Genomic DNA, 22,079 nt, shown 5'->3' with positions numbered 1-22,079 from the left:
CGGCCCTCGATCGTACAAGCTTCTTCCGCACTTTTTCCTTTTTAGCGCAACCATTCACATTGGTTTTTCTTCTACGCCGCCGCTTTTTGGGAACTGCTCTAGCGGATCTGTTGTGCGATTCTCCGGTTATTTCGGTGCCCTCATCCTTTAAGCTACCAGCCTTCGTCTGACCAGCAAAATCTGGTCTTGAAGAATTCATGCTCTCGTCCCGAGCAAGACTTTGCTCGCGCAGCCACAAAACCTGCGCTTTTCTAGCAGTGCCAGGCGACGGTTCACCTGACGAACCGTTCGGTGCTATTTCCTTTGAGCACAATAGCTCGTTTTAAGCAGTCTATCACAAGACGCTGGAGTTTGACCTTCACTAAGCTGATCTTTGTCTCGACGCAGCTCTGAACAGCATTCCTCGCCTACGATCGAACTCTCAGTTGGCGCTATCGGTGCGCCACTGCCCGTCGCGAACTCAGAGCGACCTGTCTCAATTTCCGCAGAGAACAGCTGCTCGCTCTCCTGTGGTCTACATCTTGGCGCTACGCCTTCATCTTTCAGGATCGCAACGGTAATCTCTGTAGCATCGCACTTTACAACGAACGCCGCGCTCTGGCTTGGCGCTTCAGCGTCACCGTCATGTGACTCACAGCCAGGCTCTGGGCCGCAGATTAGAGCCTCAATGTGATTACCCTCGCAGACAAGCTCAAATTTCTCGAGGTATCTATCCATATCCTCGCCGACGACTATGGGCGGCAGTTGGTCGCTTATTCTTGGACCGTTAGAGAGAACTGTCGTAGAAGCAAGAATAGGCGCTGGCGAGGTTTCGAGGAGCTCCAGCTCCATCATTCTTACCTCGTGCTCTCTAAGCGCCTGGCGCTCCCGCCTCTCCTCTTCTTCCCTTTCCTCCTCGCGACGTTCCTTCTCCCTCTTTTCCTCGCGCTCACGCCGTTCAATGACATCAGCCCAGGCCTCTTCGGCTTCCTCAGCCGTCACGTTCTCGGTTCTCATGACCTCAAGGATCGCATTCTTTCTTTTTGCTGGGCCCAAATCAATGCCTAACTCCTCACAAATTTGGAGAAGTTCTTTGACCTTGTAACCCTCCATCGTTCACAATGGCCTCTTGCTGTTTGCCCTTTTAGAAAATACTTGCCGCACACTACTATATCACTACTAGTTAGCCACGCGCAAGCATTTCACACACTGCCTTATTTTCCCCTTCAGCATCCCTTGGTTTTCAAAACACTCTTCCTAGGCTTGAAACACACAAGGTTAACACAATGCTACACCAAAGCTTTCCCTGAGCTACTATAACCTGTGTCGGAGAAAGTCTGGCGTTTGAGGAAAACTTCAGGCACTCACCGCGCCGAGGTAGCTGATGCCGCTCGATCCCATAGCTGCCATCCAATGTTGTGACTTTGGGCATCCCACCGCTGCCACCAATGTTGTGACTTAGGGGCATCCCAACGCTGCCACCAATGTTGTGCCATAGAGTTGGTCCCGTTGCGCTCGCCACCCGTTTCGTGACTGAGCGTTGCCAGCCCTCTTAGCGGTACCGAAGACTCCGAGTCAGGCGTCGGTAAGACTAAGAAAATGGTTTATACATTATGTACAGGGCATAATATAGTTCAACATCGGCACGGGGGCCGAGAGCTACACAACGCGACTGTTCTCGCACAGCGACGATCAGCGAGACACCAGCACGTCACACCACCCGACTCCACTCGTGAGCAGCACTCGACTCACGGTGGGCCGGTCACTCGGTCACTCCGGTAGTTGTAGCTGCTGCCCAAGTGAGTGAGTGAGTGAGTGAGTGAGTGAGTGAGTGAGTGAGTGAGTGAGTGAGTGAGTGAGTGAGTGAGTGAGTGAGTGAGTGAGTGAGTGAGTGAGTGAGTGAGTGAGTGAGTGAGTGAGTGAGTGAGTGAGCGAGTGAGTGAGTGAGTGAGTGAGTGAGTGGATTGAAGAGGGAAAGGGGGGAGGGCACGAGCCTATATACTGGTGGCAGACCACCACGCCCATTGCCAGCGTGCCGATAGTGGTAGGGGGGAGGGGGAGAAAAGAGAGGATAGAAGAGGAGCGCGCCGCCGCATAGTGTGTCGTATGACACTCGCTGTGCTCCTTAGGCCTGGAAACGACCGTGGAGACCTGTCTCCTCCAAGAAGGTCAGGAGGAGCTGGAAGGCTTTGATGGGGTGGTATCCTCCAGGGAAAAGGAGATCTTCCTGCGAGGAGGAGGGTAGACCCAGAAGGCGGAAGCCTGCAGCCAATTTGTTTCTGTGAGCTGAGAAGGCCGAGCACTCGCAAAGAAGATGCTCCAGGGACTCCATAGGGCTGTTGCAGTAGCTGCAGGCTGGAGAAGGGGTGAGGCCGAGGCGGTGAAGTCTGGAGCCCGTGCTGGCGCAGCCCACACGAAGTTTCAGGAGGAGCCTCCTCTCTTGGACGGTGAGACCCGAAGAAGGGAGTGGCCGTGGCGGGTGACCCTCAGCGACCCTGGGGTCGGGGTGGTCAAGGAGCAGGTGGCGGTCGGTGATTGACCTGGCCAGGTCCAGGGGACACAACGATGTTGAGAGTGGAGTGGAGGGGTTGTGTGCTTCCTTTGCCAGGGCATCAGCTGCCTCGTTGCCAGGTATTCCAGCATGGCCTGGGACCCAGCAGAGGTATATGGTGGTCCCTCTATTGACGATGGCATCCAGCCTGGCCGCTAGTCTCTTGACGATGGGGGTGCCTTTGGAGGGTCTCTGGAGAAGTTTGAAGGGCAGTTTTGGAGTCAGTCCAGACTGCCGCAACACGGACTTCCAGTGTGTCCATAAGGATATCGGCTGCCAGGTGTATGGCTGCCAGTTCCGCTGTGGTCGAAGAAGCGACGAAAGGTAGCCTGGACTTTCTGCTGGAGCCGAGGGAGGGGGCAGTGCAGGCTGCTGCGGCAGACGGGCAGGGCCCAGGCACGACAGAGCCGTCAGTATAGAGATGGACTGCTCCGGCAGGCTGGTCGTGCTCGAGTGCGGCCACTTCTTGACGGAGGCCAGATGGTGGAGTGTTGCTTTTGGTACGGGATCCGGGGAGGGAGAGCTGTACCGTGTAAAGGTGGCCCTGGTCCGGGCGGGGTGGGAGGGGTACTGCCTCAGGCGGCAGCGGTGGAGCTTATATAGCCTGAGGAACGGCGGCCCCTCAGAACTGGCCAATCCAAAGGCAGCACTCGACGGCAGCCCGAAAGGACCAACCAGCGACCGCGCCGGCCACCCGCTTCAAATTTTGCCGCGCGCTGTGACACCCTGGGGAAAGGGAAACGGTCGCCTCGTAGTCTGGCACCCAGCGACGTGTCCAGGCACGCTGCTCGCCGATGCTTCTCCTTAAGACCCTGCTGACTTACGGCGCAGCATCGTGGCTTGTCAAGGGAGCGTTAGGGCACGTTGCCTTGCGGCGCAGCACCAGGGCTTGTCAAAGGGACGTTCGCAGGAGAAAGTTTGCGGCCTGCAGATTTGGAATCTGGGCGGGTTTCCCGGCATAACACCGTCCTGCACTCCGGCCGTCGTCATGCGGCCGCGCAGCACCATTCTCCTCCAGGGTGTAGCCTACACGGATGCCTCCTTAGTGGCTCCTCGAGGTTCCTGCGGCTGCGCCTTACCATCCCCACCTCTCCGCTGCTGAAACCCACACCAGTGGGCCGTATCTACACCCTCCAGACGCATTCTCCCTCGGGGTCCTCGCCATTGCGCATGCCCTCCAGTCATTTGCCCTCCTTCCCTCTCTCCAAGAGTACACAGTCTATTCAGACTCACAAGCCGCTCTGCACCACATACAGAAACGCACCCTGACCCCTTCTCTCCAACAGGAGGTCGAACGAGCGGTCTCCGCACTGCAGCCTTCCATCGTTTTCCTCCGCTGGGTCCCTCGGCATTCAGGGATTGACGGCAATGAGCTGGAACATCACCTCGCCCGCGACACACTTTTCCGGGCACCGTTGATCCCGTGGCCCAAGCCCTTGGAGGACGGCGGGAGATTCACCCTTCGCCGCACCATAAAAGAGGTCGACCTTGAGCTCCGCCTCTACAAACGCCTTTACCCTCCCCCTCATCCATCACTCACTGTGCCGCAGTCTCGCCTTCTTCCGAACATCCAAATGAATGCAGTTATCACCCCGTCCCGCCTCTTTCTCTATTGCTATCGATCGGACCCTTCCTGTCCCAACTGCCCCTGTATCTATGCGGACCTGGCCCATTTAAAAGAACTTTTGTCTCTTCTATTGCCCGGCTGCTCAGCAGTCGGGTTCCTTCCCCCCAACCCTCTCTATCGATCACCTCCTGGCTCGACTGGCTTGGCGCTGAAGGGGAAGACCAGCGGCTTCTGGTCGCCCAGGCGGTCGACATGCTCGGCCTATAAATTATGGTCGAATAAAAGTCTTTTACTACTACTACTACTACTATCTTGGCATAGCCGAGCTAAGCCACTGCCAATTTTTCTTACCAGATTTCCTCTTGGAGTATCTTATCCGAAATTCATTCTCAACTCTACCATAAAGTCAACCAGAAAACTCGCACTTGTGGATAAAATTGTTTTGTCCTTGTCTTCCTATGCGTCCTCAAGGCTTTATACGGTAAGAAAGAAAATAAGCCGCGGTGTGCTTTTTTTTGAGTATGTACTTTGTCCTTTTTACGCTGCACCTTCCAGCTGGCGTGGGCCTGGCTGCTGCCCTGGTGTGCGTTCAGCGCACGCAACCCAAGCACCGAGAGAGCATTCGCGCAGCTGAAGGCGCTTTACGAATGTGGAAAGGGATCTCCTCTTCAAGCTGGCGAGAACAGCACAAGTAAGTTCGTTTCAACAACAAAAACACTGCAACATAATTGGCGCCGACGTAGGCAAAGTCCACGCGCTTAAGGAGGACTGTTACTTTGCCCGACAAGACGGTCTTTATTTAGAAGTGTTAATGACGCTGTGATGATAATAAAGTGTCATTTAAACAAACACTGATGTTATGTCCAGCCTATTTTTGATCTATTAAAAATCAGTTTTTGGCTGCTGGTGCCTGTATGGTTTCTTTTCGGTTTCGAAAGATGCATTTAATCCTCAGAGAAATTGGATTTCAAATTAGAACAGATTTTTTTTGCCTTCCACTCAGTTGAAATTTTGATGACCATCCTCAGAAACTCTAAATGCGAATGGTGGTGTGGCGCACTCTATTGGCTTTTCCAATCATTTAAAATAAGAAATAAAGAACCTTGAGGATATTCCAGTTTGCTTGTGCGAACGGCCACTGGTGCCGGTGGCTGTATTTCATTTTTTGGAATTTCTTTAGACTTGATTTTTGATTTTTATTTCAAATGGACCGTGTCCTTAAAACACTTTCATGTATCGATACATGCCACCTTAGTTTGCGCCTAGTGTCCTCTTTAAATTCCCAGATCGTTCGAAACACATTTCCATCGCAGCGGTGGCCTAGTGATTGATCGTCCGCCTCGCGTGCGGAAGGTGCGGGGTTCGATTCCCAGAGCCACCGGGTACCCACCGATGATACAATGGGTACAAGGTTTAATCAGGGTGAAATGCTTAGGAAATGGGTCTTTTACCCCACCTAGAGCAAACGAGAATTCCTTCTGGCATGGCGCGCTTTGCCTGCAGATGCCTTTGCACCATAAAACTTCACTATCATCACTATCATCACCACCAAACACATTTTCAGGGCTTCAACTTTTTGTCTGCGTCAACTGTGGTAATTATTCGGCAAATGTAGACTAAAACAGCGTCTTATACATTTAGGACACGTGCACCTTTGCACGTGCAACCAAAATTCGCCAGGACGTTGCGTAGATTTGGTACGCTGGATAAGCAAAGAAAGATATGAAGTTTTATCACAATAAAACTTTATACGGCTGTGGGGAAAACGATCAATTTTGAGCGCGACCTTGCGCTCCATTTTGTCAGAATCTGGAGGAGGGTGCGTCACCATCTGGTTAGCAAAGCCGTCCTCTTCTTTTTTAGTCTTTTCCTGATTTTTCTGTAAGCCACTCGCATCTCCACGTTCTTGAAAGCATTTTGACCTAGAAGTAGCGTATCCCCAACAACGGCGTGTTTGGTACTGTTCGCCGGCCAAAAGATTAATCTGAGGTAGAAAACAAGCGCGCAACTTCAGTAACGATATTCGTCCTCCGCAGACTTACCTCATGAAAGTCAATGTATTTGCAAACAACCTATGTGCTGTCACTCGCACAGTGCACCGCCGGGGCTCCTCTGGATATCTCGGTTTCATATAGAAAAAGCTTAGCCCACAAAGATGGCCCAATATTCCGTACTGGCATACACAGTATATTCTGCAATGTGAAACAACCTACGAAGTTCGCCTGAGAGTCTCTTCGCCGAACCCGGTAGGTGGCTGTGGCTGGAGGTTCGACGGATGGCACTGTTGGCGTCCGACAGAGCCTGGAGCTTCGGCTTGGTTGCCGTGTCCAGACCTTCTTGCCGGTGAAGTAAATTCTTCAGGTGAGTGTCATTTATCTTTCACTCCAAAAGAGAGCGCTAATTATCTATAGTGGAAACTGTCAAACGCTGAAATGTAAACTCTGTCCACCTAATAACTTCTACTGCATATACTGCATTTATGATAAGCTTGTTGAGCTACTACAAGAGTTTAAGAAAGCGGCTACTCGCGTGGTTGAAATCAGGCAGCGCAATAAAGAAAACTCATGGATGACCTTAAATATACTATCAGCTATAAAAGAAAAAGACTTGCTCTGGGCCCAGTCGAAAAGGGCGCCTGCATCTATCCTGCTACGGTCCAAGTTTAAGGTTGCAAGAAATAAAGTAAACGCAATGATTCGGCAGGCTAAAAGAGTACATTTTCGTAACAAGTTCAAGAATGCAGGCTCTGATACTAGAAAAACGTGGTCTTTGATTAACAATCTACGAGGTGTCAAAAGGCGTGGCAATGATGGCAAAGATTTTGTGTCGTATTTCGGCACTGATGAAGAAAAAATAGCTAATGAATTCAACAGGTTCTTCTCGCAAGTTTCGGGCAGTGCGCAACGGAATCCCTTATTTTGTACTCTGAAGAACAGCACAGTTGAATCTGCACACCTACCTTTGCTAAGTGAGGATGACCTATGTTCAATTATTTTTGGTCTTAAACGCAATAGATCTGTGGGAATAGATGGCATTTCAGTTGATGATTTGCGAGCCTTGTTCGATATACTTAAAGGCGTGTTGCTGTCGCTGTTCAACAGCATTATCTCAAGCGGCATGATCCCGGTGAACATGAAAGCGGCTATAGTTACCCCAATTCACAAAGGTGGTGCCCGTAATAGGTATGAGAATTATCGTCCTATTTCAGTCTTGCCCTGTTTGACTCAAATATTAGAAAAACATCTGCTGTTTACAATGACAAGTTTTTTAGATAAGCACAAAATCCTGTCACCGTGTCAATATGGTTTTGTACAAGGTAAAGGGACGGAAATGCTTTTGGAGGATTTTTCTGACATGTTAAATCGATCTTTTGAACGTAACCAAGTGGTGTGTGCACTGTTTCTGGATGTCAGCAAGGCTTTTGACAGCGTGTGTCACAGTGTGTTATTGTGTAAACTGTCCAGGTTAGGCTTCCGTGGAGTGTTTCTTTCGCTTTTGGAAAATTTTTTACTGCAGAGAACGCAATATGTCTCCATTGGCCGGGCAAAGAGCGCTTCTTTGTTAATTAAAGCTGGCGTTCCGCAAGGTTCTATAATTAGTCCCCTGTTATTTAACGTCTACGTGAATGACCTTTCAAACTTTGTTCCTGTAGGCCTGTACCAGTACGCTGACGATACTGTACTTGTAACCCAGTCACCGAACTACTCTGACTCAATTTCTTCTCTTCAAGCTGCAGCAATAATTTATATGGACTGGTTCTCAAACAACCTAATTAAAGTTAACAGCTCTAAGACTCAGCTTATATGCTTTCACAGCCCGATGAAGAAGGTAGATTTAAACAATCACCTTTTCTTGCACGGATCTGATTGTTCCCAATGTCAATGTGTACCCTTGAGCTATACAAATACAGTGAAATACGTAGGATTATACTTTGACAGTGCTCTTTCATGGAATGATCACTTGTCCCACGTTTGTAAAAAGCTCCGAACCGTCTCCTGTGTGCTTTACAACATCAGGTACTACATGCCGCTTTCAATACGCAAAGTTATCGTAAACGCCCTTGGTTATAGCATACTGCGCTATGGCATAACGATTTATGGTCACTGTGCAGTTCGCTGGAAGTGCAGGATTGATTCTTTCCTACGATCTTTATTAAAAAATATCGGCTATGATTTAGGCCTTCCCTCCGATTCTGATCTCTTTAAGGTATTTTCTCTACCTGATTTTGATCGCCTTTTGATGGAAACGATCGTCCTGAAACATTTTTGGCTTAGTGACTATAAGATTCCGTATGTTCCCACACGGTCTCTTCGACCGAAGGAACCTTTTTGTATTCCCCGACGGTCTACAAGATATGGAAGGCGTGTAAGAGATTATTACGTTCCCTTTCACTTTAACAGGTTACATCCAAGTGTTCGCCGGGCAAAAACTAAATACAAAATAAAAAAGATGCTGCGATACATTAATTAGAGGGTTTACGACATCATGCATGTGCTTTACCACCTGTTAAATAAATCTTGTGATTTCATTGGTTACTGCTGTATTTATTGCATTGATCTGAGGTATTGTCATTCCACTTTGGTTTTTCTTCCTTGCAATTTAATCTGATGAGGATTTTTTTTTCTTTCATGCAACAATTGTGTCTATTTTGTTCTCACCATCATACTAATTTGATGTCCGTTATTTTGAATGTGTGTTTTTTTTGCCTATGTGTATATCTGCGCGGTTCCGCTGCCTGTCGGGCTCTGCCACTCAAGCCCTATGAGGCTTTGGCAGGCCGGATTTCTGTACATTTTTTTAAATATTTGGCGCAATAAAGTATTATTATTATTATTATTATTATTATTATGAGAAAAGCCAACAGCCACAGAAACCAAGGGAGACAGGGGATATTTTTAATTAATTTATTTATTTTGTGCTGTTCGATTGAGAATATTACTGAATATGTTATCGCTTAAAGCTAATTGATTAGAAAACCAGAAGAAAAAACAACCTCATGCCGCCGGTGGGATCCGAACCCACGACCTCCGAATTACGCGTCCGGTGCTCTACCGCTCAGCTACGGCGACGGCTGTCAAATCTGCTGCTTTCGGGGGTATTTATGTTTACGAATAACCTAACCTTGGAGTGTTCATCAGCGCCACCCACGTTCTTAAGCGGCGGACGTATCACGTCCTAAGTTACCGCAGATGTGACGTAGAACGTCATCGAATGACGAGGGTGGAAGTTGTGTGAGAACCCTCTTATGCTTCCTATGGCGTCAAGGCTGCCAGAACCGAGGCCCTCGCTAAGCAATTAAGCAAACAAGGGAAGGGGAATGAGGGGCTCGTTATAAATATGAGAAAAGCCAACAGCCACAGAAACCAAGGAAGAGAGGGGATGTTTTTTCTTCTGCTTTTCTAATCAATTAGCTTTGAGCGATAACATATTCAGTAATATTCTCAATCGAACAGCACAAAATAAATAAATTAATTAAAAGTATCCCCTGTCTCCTTTGGTTTCTGTGGGTGTTGGCTTTTCTCATATTTATAACGAGCCCCTCATTCCCCTTCCCTTGTTTGTTTAATTGCTTAGCGAGGGCCTCGGTTCTGGCAGCCTTGACGCCACAGGAAGCATAAGAGGGTTCTCACACAGCTTCCACCTTCGTCATTCGATGACGTTCTACGTCACATCTGCGGTAACCTAGGACGTGATACGTCCGCCGCTTATGAACGTGGGTGGCGCTGATGAACACTCTCAAGGTTAGGTTATTCGTAAACATAAATACCCCCGAAAGCAGCAGATTTGACAGCCGTCGCCGTAGCTCAGCGGTAGAGCACCGGACGCGTAATTCGGAGGTCGTGGGTTCGGATCCCACCGGCGGCATGTGGTTGTTTTTTCTTCTGTTTTTCTAATCAATTATCTTTAAGCGATAGCATATTCGGTAATATTCTCAATCGAACAGCACAAAATAAATAAATTAATTAAAAATATCCCCTGTCTCCTTTGGTTTCTGTGGCGGTTGGCTTTTCTCATATTGCATATATGAGTTATTCTTACCAAAACAGGGGTCAGATCAAGCACTAATAAATGTTCCAAGAAACCGGCTATTTTTCATGATATTGTGGCCTATCTTCATTCACTGCAAATATGCTTATATTAATTAATTAATTTATTTATTTATTTATTTATTCAAATACCCTAAAGGCCCGAGCGGGCATTACATAGGGGGGAACAACAGAAAAAATTTCCGATGAGTACAAAATTCGTTGGCCGGGAACACATTGTTGAAAAGCATCAAACACTCAAAATATAAAGGCACATGACAAAGAACACTCAGGTTTCCTTCAAAAGCAGTGCTTCAACAAGAATGCAAAAATATGAAGGTTACAGCTCGAAGTGACGTTTTAGAGCGGTTACAAACGCTTCGTAATCATTGGCAGACGCAATGGTGCCAGGGAGCAGATTCCATTGACGGATGGCGATGAGGAGAGGCGAATGAAAGAAGAGATTAGTTCTAGCAAAAATGGGTTCTACTTTCAGTTGGTGATCAATGCGTGGGAATATCCGATGAGCCGGCTTGATATGGTACGAAGCAAAGGAAGAATGACTGTGATATAATTTGTAGAAAAATGACAGTATGGAAACCATTCTCCGTTTTTCGAGAAGAGGTAAATTTAGAGCTTTTTTTATTTCAGTTACACTCGCTGATCGAGAGTAGTTCTTCGATATGAACCGGGCGGCTTTATTTTGCAGGGACTCCAATTTTGTTACTAGGTATGCTTGATGGGGGTTCCAGATCAAAGAGGCGTAATCCAATTTCGAGCGAACTAATGTAGTGTATGCTAATAGCTTTGTGCCTGGATTAGCTAAACGCAGGTTACGTCTGAGGAAGCCGAGTGTTTTGGAAGCTTTGTTAATAACTGTATCGATGTGCCTGTTCCATGAGAGGTCTGCTGCTAAATGCAAACCTAAATATTTTATGATGGGTGCCGATTCTACTCGCACATTGTTCAAATTGTAACGACAAGGTTCGGCGCTAGATATTGTGGTAAATCTAACAACTTTTGTTTTTGAGGTGTTAATCTCCATTTGCCATTGTGTGCACCAGTCATTAATTTTGTTAAGGTCTGATTGTAGACGAGTAGAGTCGGAAGGATCAGTAATCTGTCTGTATATCACGCAATCATCTGCAAAGAATCTGACCGTGGAATTTAGGTTGTTACTTATATCATTAATATAAACTAAGAACAAGATAGGTCCGAGTACAGACCCTTGCGGTACTCCAGATTTAACGGGGGAGAGGGACGATGAATGCCCATTAACAAAGACTGTTTGATACCGACTGGCCAAAAAACTCTTGATCCAAGAAATAATTTTAGGATTTAAGTTCAGATTCTCAAGTTTATTTATTAGACGTATGTGTGGGACTTTATAGAATGCTTTGGCGAAATCTACGAATACGGCGTCTATTATAGAGTGAGCATGAACAGCGTGATGAAGGTCAGTGATCAGTTCAAACAGCTGTGTTCCGCAAGATCGACCGTGTAAGAAGCCGTGCTGATTGACAAAAAAGAAGTTATGCTGTACCAGGTAACCCATGATGGCAGATGAGAGTATGTGCTCGAGCAACTTGCAGCTGATGTTAGTTAACGAAATGGGCCTGTAATTTGAAGGGTTAGAAGCATCGCCAGATTTAAAAACGGGAATGACACGTGCAATTTTCCAGTCCTTTGGAACACAACCTGTGTCAATGGATTGCTGAAAGATAGCAGCTAAGATGGGGCATATTGCAGGTTTTGCTATTTTGAGTAATTCAGGACATATCCCATCGAGGCCGGGTGCGGAGTTAGCGGGTAGACGGTCTATGGCAGAGGATACGCCCTCTGGCGTGACAGGTATGTCGGGCATAGTTGAATGCAGCTTTGTAAATGTCAGGTCAGAAGGTAAAGGGCTCTCGTCTGTGAACACTGAGCAAAAAAATTGGTTAAATTCCTCTGCTACCTCAGGGGAGGTAAGGAGCTTGCCTTCTTTAGTTATTGACACTGAGGAGTTGGAACTGTAATTTGGATTAACAACTCGCCAAAACTTTTTAGGATTGTTCTTTAACAGATGCGAAATGTCATGGTTATAAAACTTGTCTTTCGCGTCTTCAATTTCAGTTTTGCACAGTTGCGCATGTGTGCGGTATTGATTCCAATCGCGCGCAGATCCTGACACTTTATATTTCGCGAACAACCTTTTCTTTTTCTTTATACATCTTTTGACGCTCCTTGTGAACCATGTGCTTTCTGTAGATGTGGTGATGGTGACTTTGGGCACGTACTTATCTTTTAACAAAGTTAGTTTATCGCGAATGAGAGACCAGTTTTCATTGGCATCCCGTGAACTGAAAGAATGAAAAACATCGGCAGAAAATGATGATAGTTCATTGAGCAGCATATCAACATTTGCCCTGGCATAGTCAAATATAACTTTCTTTGCCTTTTCTGGTTTATTCCAGGCTACTGTGAAATCGCACTGCAAAATACTGTGGTCACTGACACCATCGAGCACGCTTACAGTTGCCTTGTCGGGTTCCGTTGTCAGAACAAGATCTAAAAGTGAATCACCACGCGTAGGTATGGAAACTAGTTGATGCAGATCAAAAAGTGAGAGCACATCCAGAAAATTCTGGCATTCACGCTTTCTTATGCCGTGAAGGGGGCTGCATGTCTGCCAATCAATATGCGGATAATTGAAATCACCTGCCAGGAATATTGGCGAGCGTGGAAATTTGTTCTGCACGTAAGTTAGAGATTCATTTAGGTTTTCAGGGAATTCCTCGTGCGAATCAGGTGGGCGATAGCAGACCCCAACGGCACAAGTTACTGATGGTGATAGACGCAATGCAACCCATAAAATTTCCAGACACGATCCTGTATCAACAACATAGGCTTGCAGGCCTTTCCTTACAGCGATCAACACCCCGCCACCGTGCGAGGTAATGCGATCTTTTCTAAATAATGAAAAATGGCTGGACAAAGATAGTTCAGAATCAGCAATATCGGGAGATAACCAGGTCTCTGTGCCCAGCACAAGGTCGGCTGAGCATGCTTCAACATAAGAACACACATTATCTTGTTTTGGAAGGAGGCTGCGGAAGTTTGACACTAAAATTGACAATGCTGAATTTATGGGTTTATTTTGTAGTCAGTGGTCCTCAGTGGTTGCGTCATGTTCAGGAGTGGTCATTTCACTAGTGCCGCTTTTGGGGACAGCAGCCACTTCTTTAGAGTCGCGCTTGGGGAGGGCAATCACTTCTTTAGTGGCGGAGTTAAACGAATACAGTGTGTTATTGAGAAGGAGCTTATCAAATAAGAGCTTATACTTTTCCCCAGGATTTATAGTATTTCGGGCGAAGTCTCTGAGCTGTTTCCGAATAAACTGCATCCTAGGCGAGAAATCTTCCTCTATCCAAACGGAAGCGGAGTCGAGATCTTTTAATTTGGATGCATTTTTGAGAATGTTTGTCTTGTCTTTGAAACTTAAGAACTTCACAATTATTGGGCGGATGCTGTCCTGCCTTTGCTGTCCTATTCTGTGGGCACGTTCAATTTCGCCAACTGAAATGCCTAAGTTTTTGGTTACAAACTTAGTCACAACTTCTTCCGTATCCTTCCATGTTTCCGTTGTTTCCTCTTTAAGTGAATAAAATCACACAATTAGCTTCCAAAACACTGGTCCTCAATGGTGCAGAGGCTAGACGCCTGATGCGCTTTGTGTGTGGTACATAGAATTAGTGAAAAATTTTAGCGATGTAACATTCGAGCTGCTGCACGAATTGGCATAGTGAATCAAAATCTGTGAAAACTGTTGGCAAAGCAACCTCTGCAGAGCAAGTAACTTGCCGAAGTAGCTTGCCGAAATTTGTTGGCCCACACCGACAAGGGTGACCGTATTTTCGAAATTCTAATAATTGATGTAAATGTTGCTCTGGAAGTCTAAGGAGTCTAACAATAAAAGTTACAAAGTTAGCTATTCAATTCATTGTAAGGTAAACAGCCTGCTGATTCGCATATCTTACTTGTATTCTGATCTACTGCACCGGTGACAATCCTTTGCCAAAAATCGCTCGTCTAACTCAAAAAGCCTATTTGTACAAATTGTTGAAAATCTGAGGTTAAACACCCTGTATACAAACCCCGATAGGGGACACATCATATTACCCGATGCCCGTTGTGTCCACTTTTTGCCCTCGTCCGTTGTCCTCCATAGCTGCCTTTCTAGAAGTGATAGATACCAAGCAAACAATACCCTCATACCTTGCGGTGCGGCGTTTCTGGCGCAAACACTGTGGGCACCCAAACTGTCGCCCAAGTGCGGAACTGATTGCGTTAGCATCTGTGTATGACCTAGATTCGAAGTGCTAGTCGCAACTTTCGCCATGCATCGGTCAGGAGTCGAATTGTCAACCAACGCATACAAGGACGTCGATGGAAGTAGCAGGTCCCGCCCATCGGGGCCCTTTTCGCTGGCAGGTTCGGTCCCGGAGGTGCCCAAGACGCACTTGCCGGTCTATTGCTACCGCACTCTCCACACTTAAGGTGAATAAGTGGTGGCTATATCCTTGCTAGAAATTAAGATAAATAAAAGGACAACAGAAAACTAAGTGTTCTGACTGTTTCCCGAAACACTAGAATAGCAGCACTAGATTGCACTATGGCAGCTTGAAGCGCGCTTAAAATATGTTTTCGTGTACTGCCCATTAAAAATTGAAGTATGCTTTAGACCAATGGGTTTCATATTTGTGAAAGTGCATTTTTAAGCTATTACCAACATGCCAAAATCGCATATATACTTTTTCGCGAATTGGAAAAGTGCTCGAAGCATGTTTTCAGATTAGGTATTCTTTTTTAAATTTAACAATGCATTTCGAATACCGAACAAGAAACGTGACCAGCTTATTTCCTACATTGTTTTAAAGCATTCATTCATAGAAATGTGTTTAAAATAAAATATGAATATCTCCCCGCATATCAAAACGTATTAACTTTCGGTAAGGGCATGACAGTGTTCTTTCGCAGGCAATTAAGTTTAAAATTTAATAATTATGGGTAGGACTCGTTTTTTTTGCTACGTTGTCACGAGGGCATCGAATCGTTTATTTCGAAACTATAACTTTAAGAAACGCTACAGCACATGGAACCACCAAAAAAAAAACATCGCCTGTGCTGGAAACTTCGAGGGAGCAATCCTCCACAGAATGAATGACATAGGCAAGTACTCGCTTTAGATACATTGTGAAATAAAAGTAATTTTCCTCAGCAACACTGTCAATATATGCACATTGTATAAAAGGCGCGTTCAGGGCCTGAGTACTACTCCTTACAGAAACAAGCGTGTAATCTTCAACTTGACTTTCTGCTCAGCCTACTTTTTCTTTTCTCTGAACAGCGACGGCAAAATACCACTGCCTAATAAATGGGTCTTGGGATGGTGAAACAGGAGACTACAGTGCTTGTACCAGGTCGCCGTTTTTGGTAAGCATCTTGGGAAACATCTTTTCTTGACCAAATGTCAGCCGTATTGTTTAGTACCTCGTTTGTTAGCAATCTCCGCTTGCATGAGCCATTGACCACACTAAGGATTTCGAAGAGACACAAAAAACAGCTTTTTTCCGGTTCATGCATCGTAATCCCACAGAATTGGTGCATTCAGTCATCTCAGAAATTCGCGAAATTTTGGTGTTCAAGAAAACCTTTCCCAGAGTTTTTCAGTATACCAAAGAAAATTGAAAGAAGGGTGTTGCAGAAAGAGTGGTAATTCAGCTAGGGCAGAGATAAATATCACGAAGGGAAGGTTGGTTGGTTGGCCTCAAATAAAATGGCACATACCCACTACGGGGGAGTGGCCAAGACACAGACGATGAACTGCTGGAAAGATTGGTTGGTTGGTTTATTGGTTTTAACGTCCCAAAGCAACTCAGGCTATGACAGACGCCGTAGTGAAGGACTCCGGAAATTTCGATCGCCTGGGGTTCTTTAACGTGCACTGACATCGCACAGCACACGGGCCTCTAGAATTTTGCCTTCATCGAAATTCAGCCGCCGTGGCCGGGATCGAGCCCGCATCTTGCTGGAAAGAGGAGCTGGAAAGAGGAGCATTTATAGAGGAAAAGGAGTAGTAATAGGATATAGGCTGACAGATTGGACGACGCAATGACAGGGGACCTGTTAGCTGGGAGATCGAAGACGGGGCGATGGCTGTATGTGCAAATTCGAATGCGACTTACGTAATGGTTCAATTTTGCACTGACCAAAAGAGAGAAAATAAAATAATAAATAAATTTTGAAAATCAGGGAAGGCAATGGAAGGGTTGACATGAGAGGAAGAAAAAGGAGGCTGAGACATGCACGCTGGAGGCAGAGACATGCAGACAGTATGAACGTAAGCGGTTTATTTTAGTTTGAACTCTTCTGGTTATCCCAGGATTTCAGGTTAGAACTCTTGAACAAAATTGCCGAAGACATCGGCGAAGATGCTCCCTGGGAGGAAAGCATGCAGAGCGGAGAGGAAGATATCAGGGAAGATAAAATCAACCGCTTCAAGGACTGCCTCGAGAACGTCTTGCTCAAACCACATTCAGGTACAGGCCTGCAGCGCAAATTTTTGTCTATTGAAGCCTCTAACGGCGGCAGTAAACGAAGAATGCAAGCAACCCTCATTTTATGCAGCTTCCAATGAATCCGTCTGTCCCGGGGCATGGGATGGTTGGAGCTGCTGGAATGATACCTTGCGAGGCAGCACGGCGTATGCGCCTTGCCCGCAATTCGTGGCTGGATTCGTATCCTACAGTAAGTTTGTTGTCTAACTGGTTTTTCTGCAGTGTGCGAAACGAGGTTTTATGAAGATGCAGATTTGCATAAAGTGTATCTGCTCATAGCAAGCCGGTTCTAGGAAAAGCTGCGTCCCAATTCGAAGTTATTTTGCTGTCCTCTTAACGTTCCTCTCCAGTGCAGTGAATTATGAACCATGCAAATGAAATGTGCATTCCTTTTAATGGGCAGTGTTATTAAGCAAAGTTATTTTTTCCTCAGGCAATGTTATTACCACGCGCATGCACTTTGCAAGCGCCATAGGTTTATTTTTTCCAGACTTCTTGATCACGCGTTGCTCTCCCTGCTTCCAGATGTTTTGCCTGGTATGCGAGCAGATGTTTTTTTGTTAATTTACTTCAGTTGAGTTGCTAATTCAAACCCCCGGTAATTTTTTCATCAAACTTGTGGACTACATGTGCGCATGCCATGTTCGCCGTACCGGAAAGCTAGGAGTGTAGCACCACAGACCCGAAGCGCTATTACATGCTGCTATCAGAGACATGAGCCTTGCTGATGTACTTCCGTCTGGCTTGTACAGAGGAGAGAGAAAAATGTGTTTATCACGAATGCTCACATTTTTAGTTTAATAATATAGTTTATGCAATGGCGACACGTTTCCATTCAGCTGCGGGCCTTCACGCTTTGGTTTTCTGTGATTCGCAGAAAATTGTGCTGAAATTCTCAAAAGGTAATTCTGGGATTCGCAGATGGCTTCTAACTGTTATAAAAACAGCAATCCTGTATAGATTTCAAGCGCCGAAAAACTTCCTTCGCAGAGCGTTTTTCATCACGTTTCTCGATTTCTTGGGGTCTGCTAGTACCTCCCTTCGGCGTGAAATTTTCTTCGAGGAATTCAAGATGGCTGCTCCCATAGTAAATAAATATAGAAAACCAATTGGTGATTGATTGGTGACGTCATTAGTATATTTAATTGGTGATTGGTGACGTCATTGATTTTGTGACGCCTAGTTAACTCGTCCCATGACTATGTTTAATCGCTTTTAACTCAGTAATTAATGAGGAATCATAAAACGAACTAGATATTTGTAATCCTTTACATGAGTAGAACAGGTTAGACACCAAAATAAACTAATGAACTTAATATTTAGTTATGGTTTTACTTATATTTAATTGCTTATAATTAACTAACCGATAATGTCATGATCGAAATAATGGATATTCGTAAAGTGCCCGATGAGTAGGATAGGTTAGACACCAATATTATCTAATTAGGTTAATATCTACTTATCGTTAAGCTTAACATGACGGCCATGTTTTCAGCGCTCGGCAGCTCACAATTTCTTACCTCATGGCGACCGTGCACGTACCGCCTTGAGGTAAGAAAGAATGGCTCTCCAAAGAGTCAAAAAGCTTTTTCGGCCAAATTGGTCAAAAAGATCCGACCTCAAGGCGGTAGACGCCCACTCGCCGTAAGGTATTGAAAAGTAGCCCAATCACGTGGCAATACTTCGCATGGACGATAGATGGCGCCACCGAACAGATAACGCTTGATATCAACGTCTTCCATACGGAGCCGGCATTTTTTATTCGGAGATTCAGAATAGAAAAGGGCATGAGAAAATCGGAAAAGCTAATTCGGACCTTCTGTTAACTGCTCCTAAACATAAGCATTACGTTCCAAGAAGCTTGTGAGGCTAGTATGAAGTCGTTGGAAAGGAAAATTGCCAAAAGTGTGACGCAGAGACATGTAGCGCCGTGTTTCCCTTTACCCGATATGAGGTGTAAGAGGTCTCCAGCGCAAACAAAACGCAAGTGGAAACTAATTCCTTATGAAGTATCACTGGCGCTATAGATGCCAGCAAGTCTGATTGTCGTCAGTACTTTCTTAATACAGGCGAAATTGGTAAACCTATTGAGAAGACTTTAGCCCCGCTGGCTCACTTATACCGTCCAGTAAACATTTGGATCAGGAGAGCATGTCGCTGCTAGTTGGTTTTGCATGTCGTGAATAAGTTAGTGCGAACACTAGACGAGGCTAATGCTACCTCTGGTGAACGTTTTCTATGTCTCTCCTTTCTTCTGTCGCTCGTGTAGTATTTGTGCTAATTTCTTCACAGAATATTAGGATATACTTTATTACTGCACCCGCTACCGTCATGATTACAAAAATTTTCAGTGGTAAGCTATTTTTTTCTAAGCACGCTGCATTGTATCTAAGGGCAATCATAGACATGGTTTATTGAACCGTCATTGGCATTCGATAGGAATGTTACATTTACGAAAGGAAACATTGTTTAAAATACAGCGAGGAGATTGATCGCCATGTGCCTTAAAAGCTTTTCTATGCCTAGGACAGGCGCACAAGGTGTGTACACCGAATGGAACCTGGTTCCGCCATCCTATCACAGGACATGTGTGGTCCAACTACACGGCTTGCGTCGACACCCACGATCTGCAGGTCTGTTCAAAACATTTTACTGCTATGCAAAAAGTCTTGGTATTTTCAGGCGTAGTTCTTACTGTCGCTTCATTCACCATGAGAATATTTTGAAATCTAGATATGTCCTGCTTCTAACAAAAAAAGAATCCCTCCTGTTGCTACCGACATATTTTCCGGCCCCTTATGTTACCGGAGCCATGACCAAGTTTGGTAAAGGACTATTCTTTGTCCACTACTGGCTCTCTATAAAGCATTAGCTGAGAAACTGGAGCCTCTTGCGCGGCTTTTGTACTCTACTTGTTGCATATGACAGGGCATGAAGCTTTTCAGAATCACAGCATGAAATTTTCGTGCGTACAAGCATACTGCACGTAGGCACAAGTGCAACCCGTATGCTGAAACACGCGTTTTCCAACTTGCATTACGTTTGCTCGTTTGCAGTACCGAAATCTGGTGAATTCAATTTACGTTGCTGGGTACGCAGTATCACTGGTGGCGCTGATTTCTTCGCTCTTCATATTCATAAATTTTAGGTGAGTTGTTTCACAGGTCACTCTAGCTGTCTTTATCTTGCTTATTTCTCTGAATCATAAGATCAGTAGCAAACAGGAATGACATTGCTAAGTGATAAAATATAACATAATCCTTAGATTTAGTGCTGTAAGATATTTTGCAATGCGTTCAGACGTAAGCGGAAGGAAACTAAATGTTTTCTTTTTAAGATTTTCTAAATACAAAGCTTCTTAAACATTGCGCTACAAAAACTCCAAAAATTCCCGCAGAACATGTCCGCAAACGTTTTGCCTTCCCCAAGGTGAAACATCACATCACGGAAGGCTTCTGTAGTGAACTTGTCTCAGGGCAAAGAAATGTGGTGAAATTTTCACAGCGTTCACGGCTCCAGGCGTATTGGCATATAGTCGCGTTATTTTGGGCGCTTTGCATCGCGTTCTTCGCAGTATTATGTGGCACATACGACTTTGGTCAGAGGTATTTAGACCGCAGGTTTAACTCTCGACATGTGCAGTTGGGTGATATTTGAAAATCCAAATATATCACTAGAAACCCCAGCTTGTCTCCCCGCCTCTTAAGGGGTTTTGACGGCCGTTGATGCCACAAAACAGGTCCGCGCATTATACCTTCCGACACGTGAAAACTTTTATGCAGTTGTATACAGTGCGTAAATTTTTGTCAGCAAGAGCTTGTTTCCCTTTTTTCTTTGCAGATCACTTCGCTGTAAACGAATCACCATACATAAAAACTTGTTTGCATCATTCGTAATTAGCAACCTTTGCTGGATATTGTGGTACGTTCAAGTCATCTCAGGAACCCATGTAATCGAAGAAAATCCGGTGAGCGAGCATTAGTGAGGCCTGAAAACGCCATCATTAAGGCAGCTCCTTATATTTAGGACTGGGTAAGAAAGGAAAGAAATTGAGGAAACACCTTGATTGCTCCTTTATAGGTGTGGTGCCAGGCTCTGCACGTGCTGACGCAGTACTTTCTGCTGTGCAACTACCTGTGGATGTTCTGCGAGGGTCTGTACCTGCATACGCTCCTAGTGCTCGCATTCATCGCTGAGCACAAGATCTTCAAGTGGTTCTTGCTCATCGGTTGGGGTACGTGTCATCAGCTATGCTTGGTGGTCATATTGTTAGCACGGTAAGTAAATAATGGCTAGAAGGGCATAAGGGCCTCACCCTGCTTTTTTTTAGACTTAAAGACAGAGCCATAAAATGAAGCATCCTCTGTCGAAGCATTGGCCCCGAACACAAGCATCACTTCCCTTATTCCCCCGTGGCTATTGGTTGTGTCTCATCATTACGCTTTTCACAAAAGAGTTGTCCAAGATAAAAAAAAATGCGGGGAGAACTTCGGTTCCGCCTTAAGGGTATGACGCGATATTGTTAGAGGACATTTAGATTAGGTTGACCCTGTCGTTAGTCGCATAAGGGAATCAGCCTTTTGAGACGGACGCTAGTTCTTATCCTCCAGCTCCATTGGTTGAAAAGAAAACCGCCATCTGCTACTGCGCATGCGCAGTTCATGTTAGTGACCGGCCGATGCGACTGATGGCGGTAGCTGTGAAGCACACACTTGCCACTTCACAGGCGAAGCTGGCTGCTAGCGGAAGCGGATCGCGCCTGCGTCTACCACGTGCGTTTGTTTTCAACCCGTAGCAGGCGAGTTTTCACCGCTCCCCACAAGGCGCCACTTGTGTAAAAGGTGGCCAGGGGGCTCCAGTGCGCAGGCGCAGGAGAACAGCGCCCCTCTCTACGGTTATTGTCCTAGGCCTCTGCACTGACTACCCACTAGTCTCTTATGCCCTTAGCAGATGCCCTTATCCTGTTCTAAAGCCCCTAATGGCTCCCATCGGCGGCCGAGGTTCTCTTTCCGTGTCACTTCGCAGATACGGACACTGTAGGAAAAGACACACAAAGCCTCCCTTTAACCAAATACAATGAACGAGCCTCGGTGCCCTAAGAGTAGCGTGTCTGACACGGGATCCAAGGAGCATGGGCTTGATTTCCATCTCACTTTAGTTTTCTTTTCAGTGCAAATGATTTACTTTACTTTCTTACATATCATAATGACGATTCAGTCATTATGATATGTTCTTGGTCGATCTAAAGAACAGCTAGCAAGGGAGGCTCTTGAGGCTTCATTCATTCATAAGCTGGGAAGAGATAAGTGCATCAGTGAAACGTCGGTAGTTATGCTTGAAAAGGAATCCATCTTTCT

The 22,079-nt window shown here is 45.7% G+C and overlaps 1 protein-coding gene across 1 annotated transcript in view; it reads left to right on the top strand.

Annotated features, from left to right (window-relative positions):
- Positions 1-4,555: 4,555 nt before the first annotated feature.
- The window catches only part of LOC149343397 (calcitonin gene-related peptide type 1 receptor-like), a 31,588-nt gene continuing 14,064 nt past the window's right edge, over positions 4,556-22,079 (top strand). Inside the window, exons 1-10 of the mRNA XM_089546954.1 lie at positions 4,556-4,578; positions 4,691-4,788; positions 6,348-6,458; positions 15,513-15,598; positions 16,548-16,704; positions 16,793-16,912; positions 19,249-19,355; positions 19,779-19,870; positions 20,563-20,689; positions 20,803-20,956. Coding sequence (XP_089403080.1) covers positions 4,556-4,578; positions 4,691-4,788; positions 6,348-6,458; positions 15,513-15,598; positions 16,548-16,704; positions 16,793-16,912; positions 19,249-19,355; positions 19,779-19,870; positions 20,563-20,689; positions 20,803-20,956 — 1,075 coding nt within the window. The remainder of the gene's footprint in view (positions 4,579-4,690; positions 4,789-6,347; positions 6,459-15,512; positions 15,599-16,547; positions 16,705-16,792; positions 16,913-19,248; positions 19,356-19,778; positions 19,871-20,562; positions 20,690-20,802; positions 20,957-22,079) is intronic.

This window comes from Amblyomma mixtum, chromosome 5, assembly GCF_055824585.1.
Source record: "Amblyomma mixtum isolate Tamu chromosome 5, ASM5582458v1, whole genome shotgun sequence".
NCBI classification, from domain to species: domain Eukaryota; kingdom Metazoa; phylum Arthropoda; class Arachnida; order Ixodida; family Ixodidae; genus Amblyomma; species Amblyomma mixtum.
The sequence above is the reverse complement of the archived record's forward strand: the minus strand, read 5'-3'. Positions and strand labels throughout refer to the sequence as shown.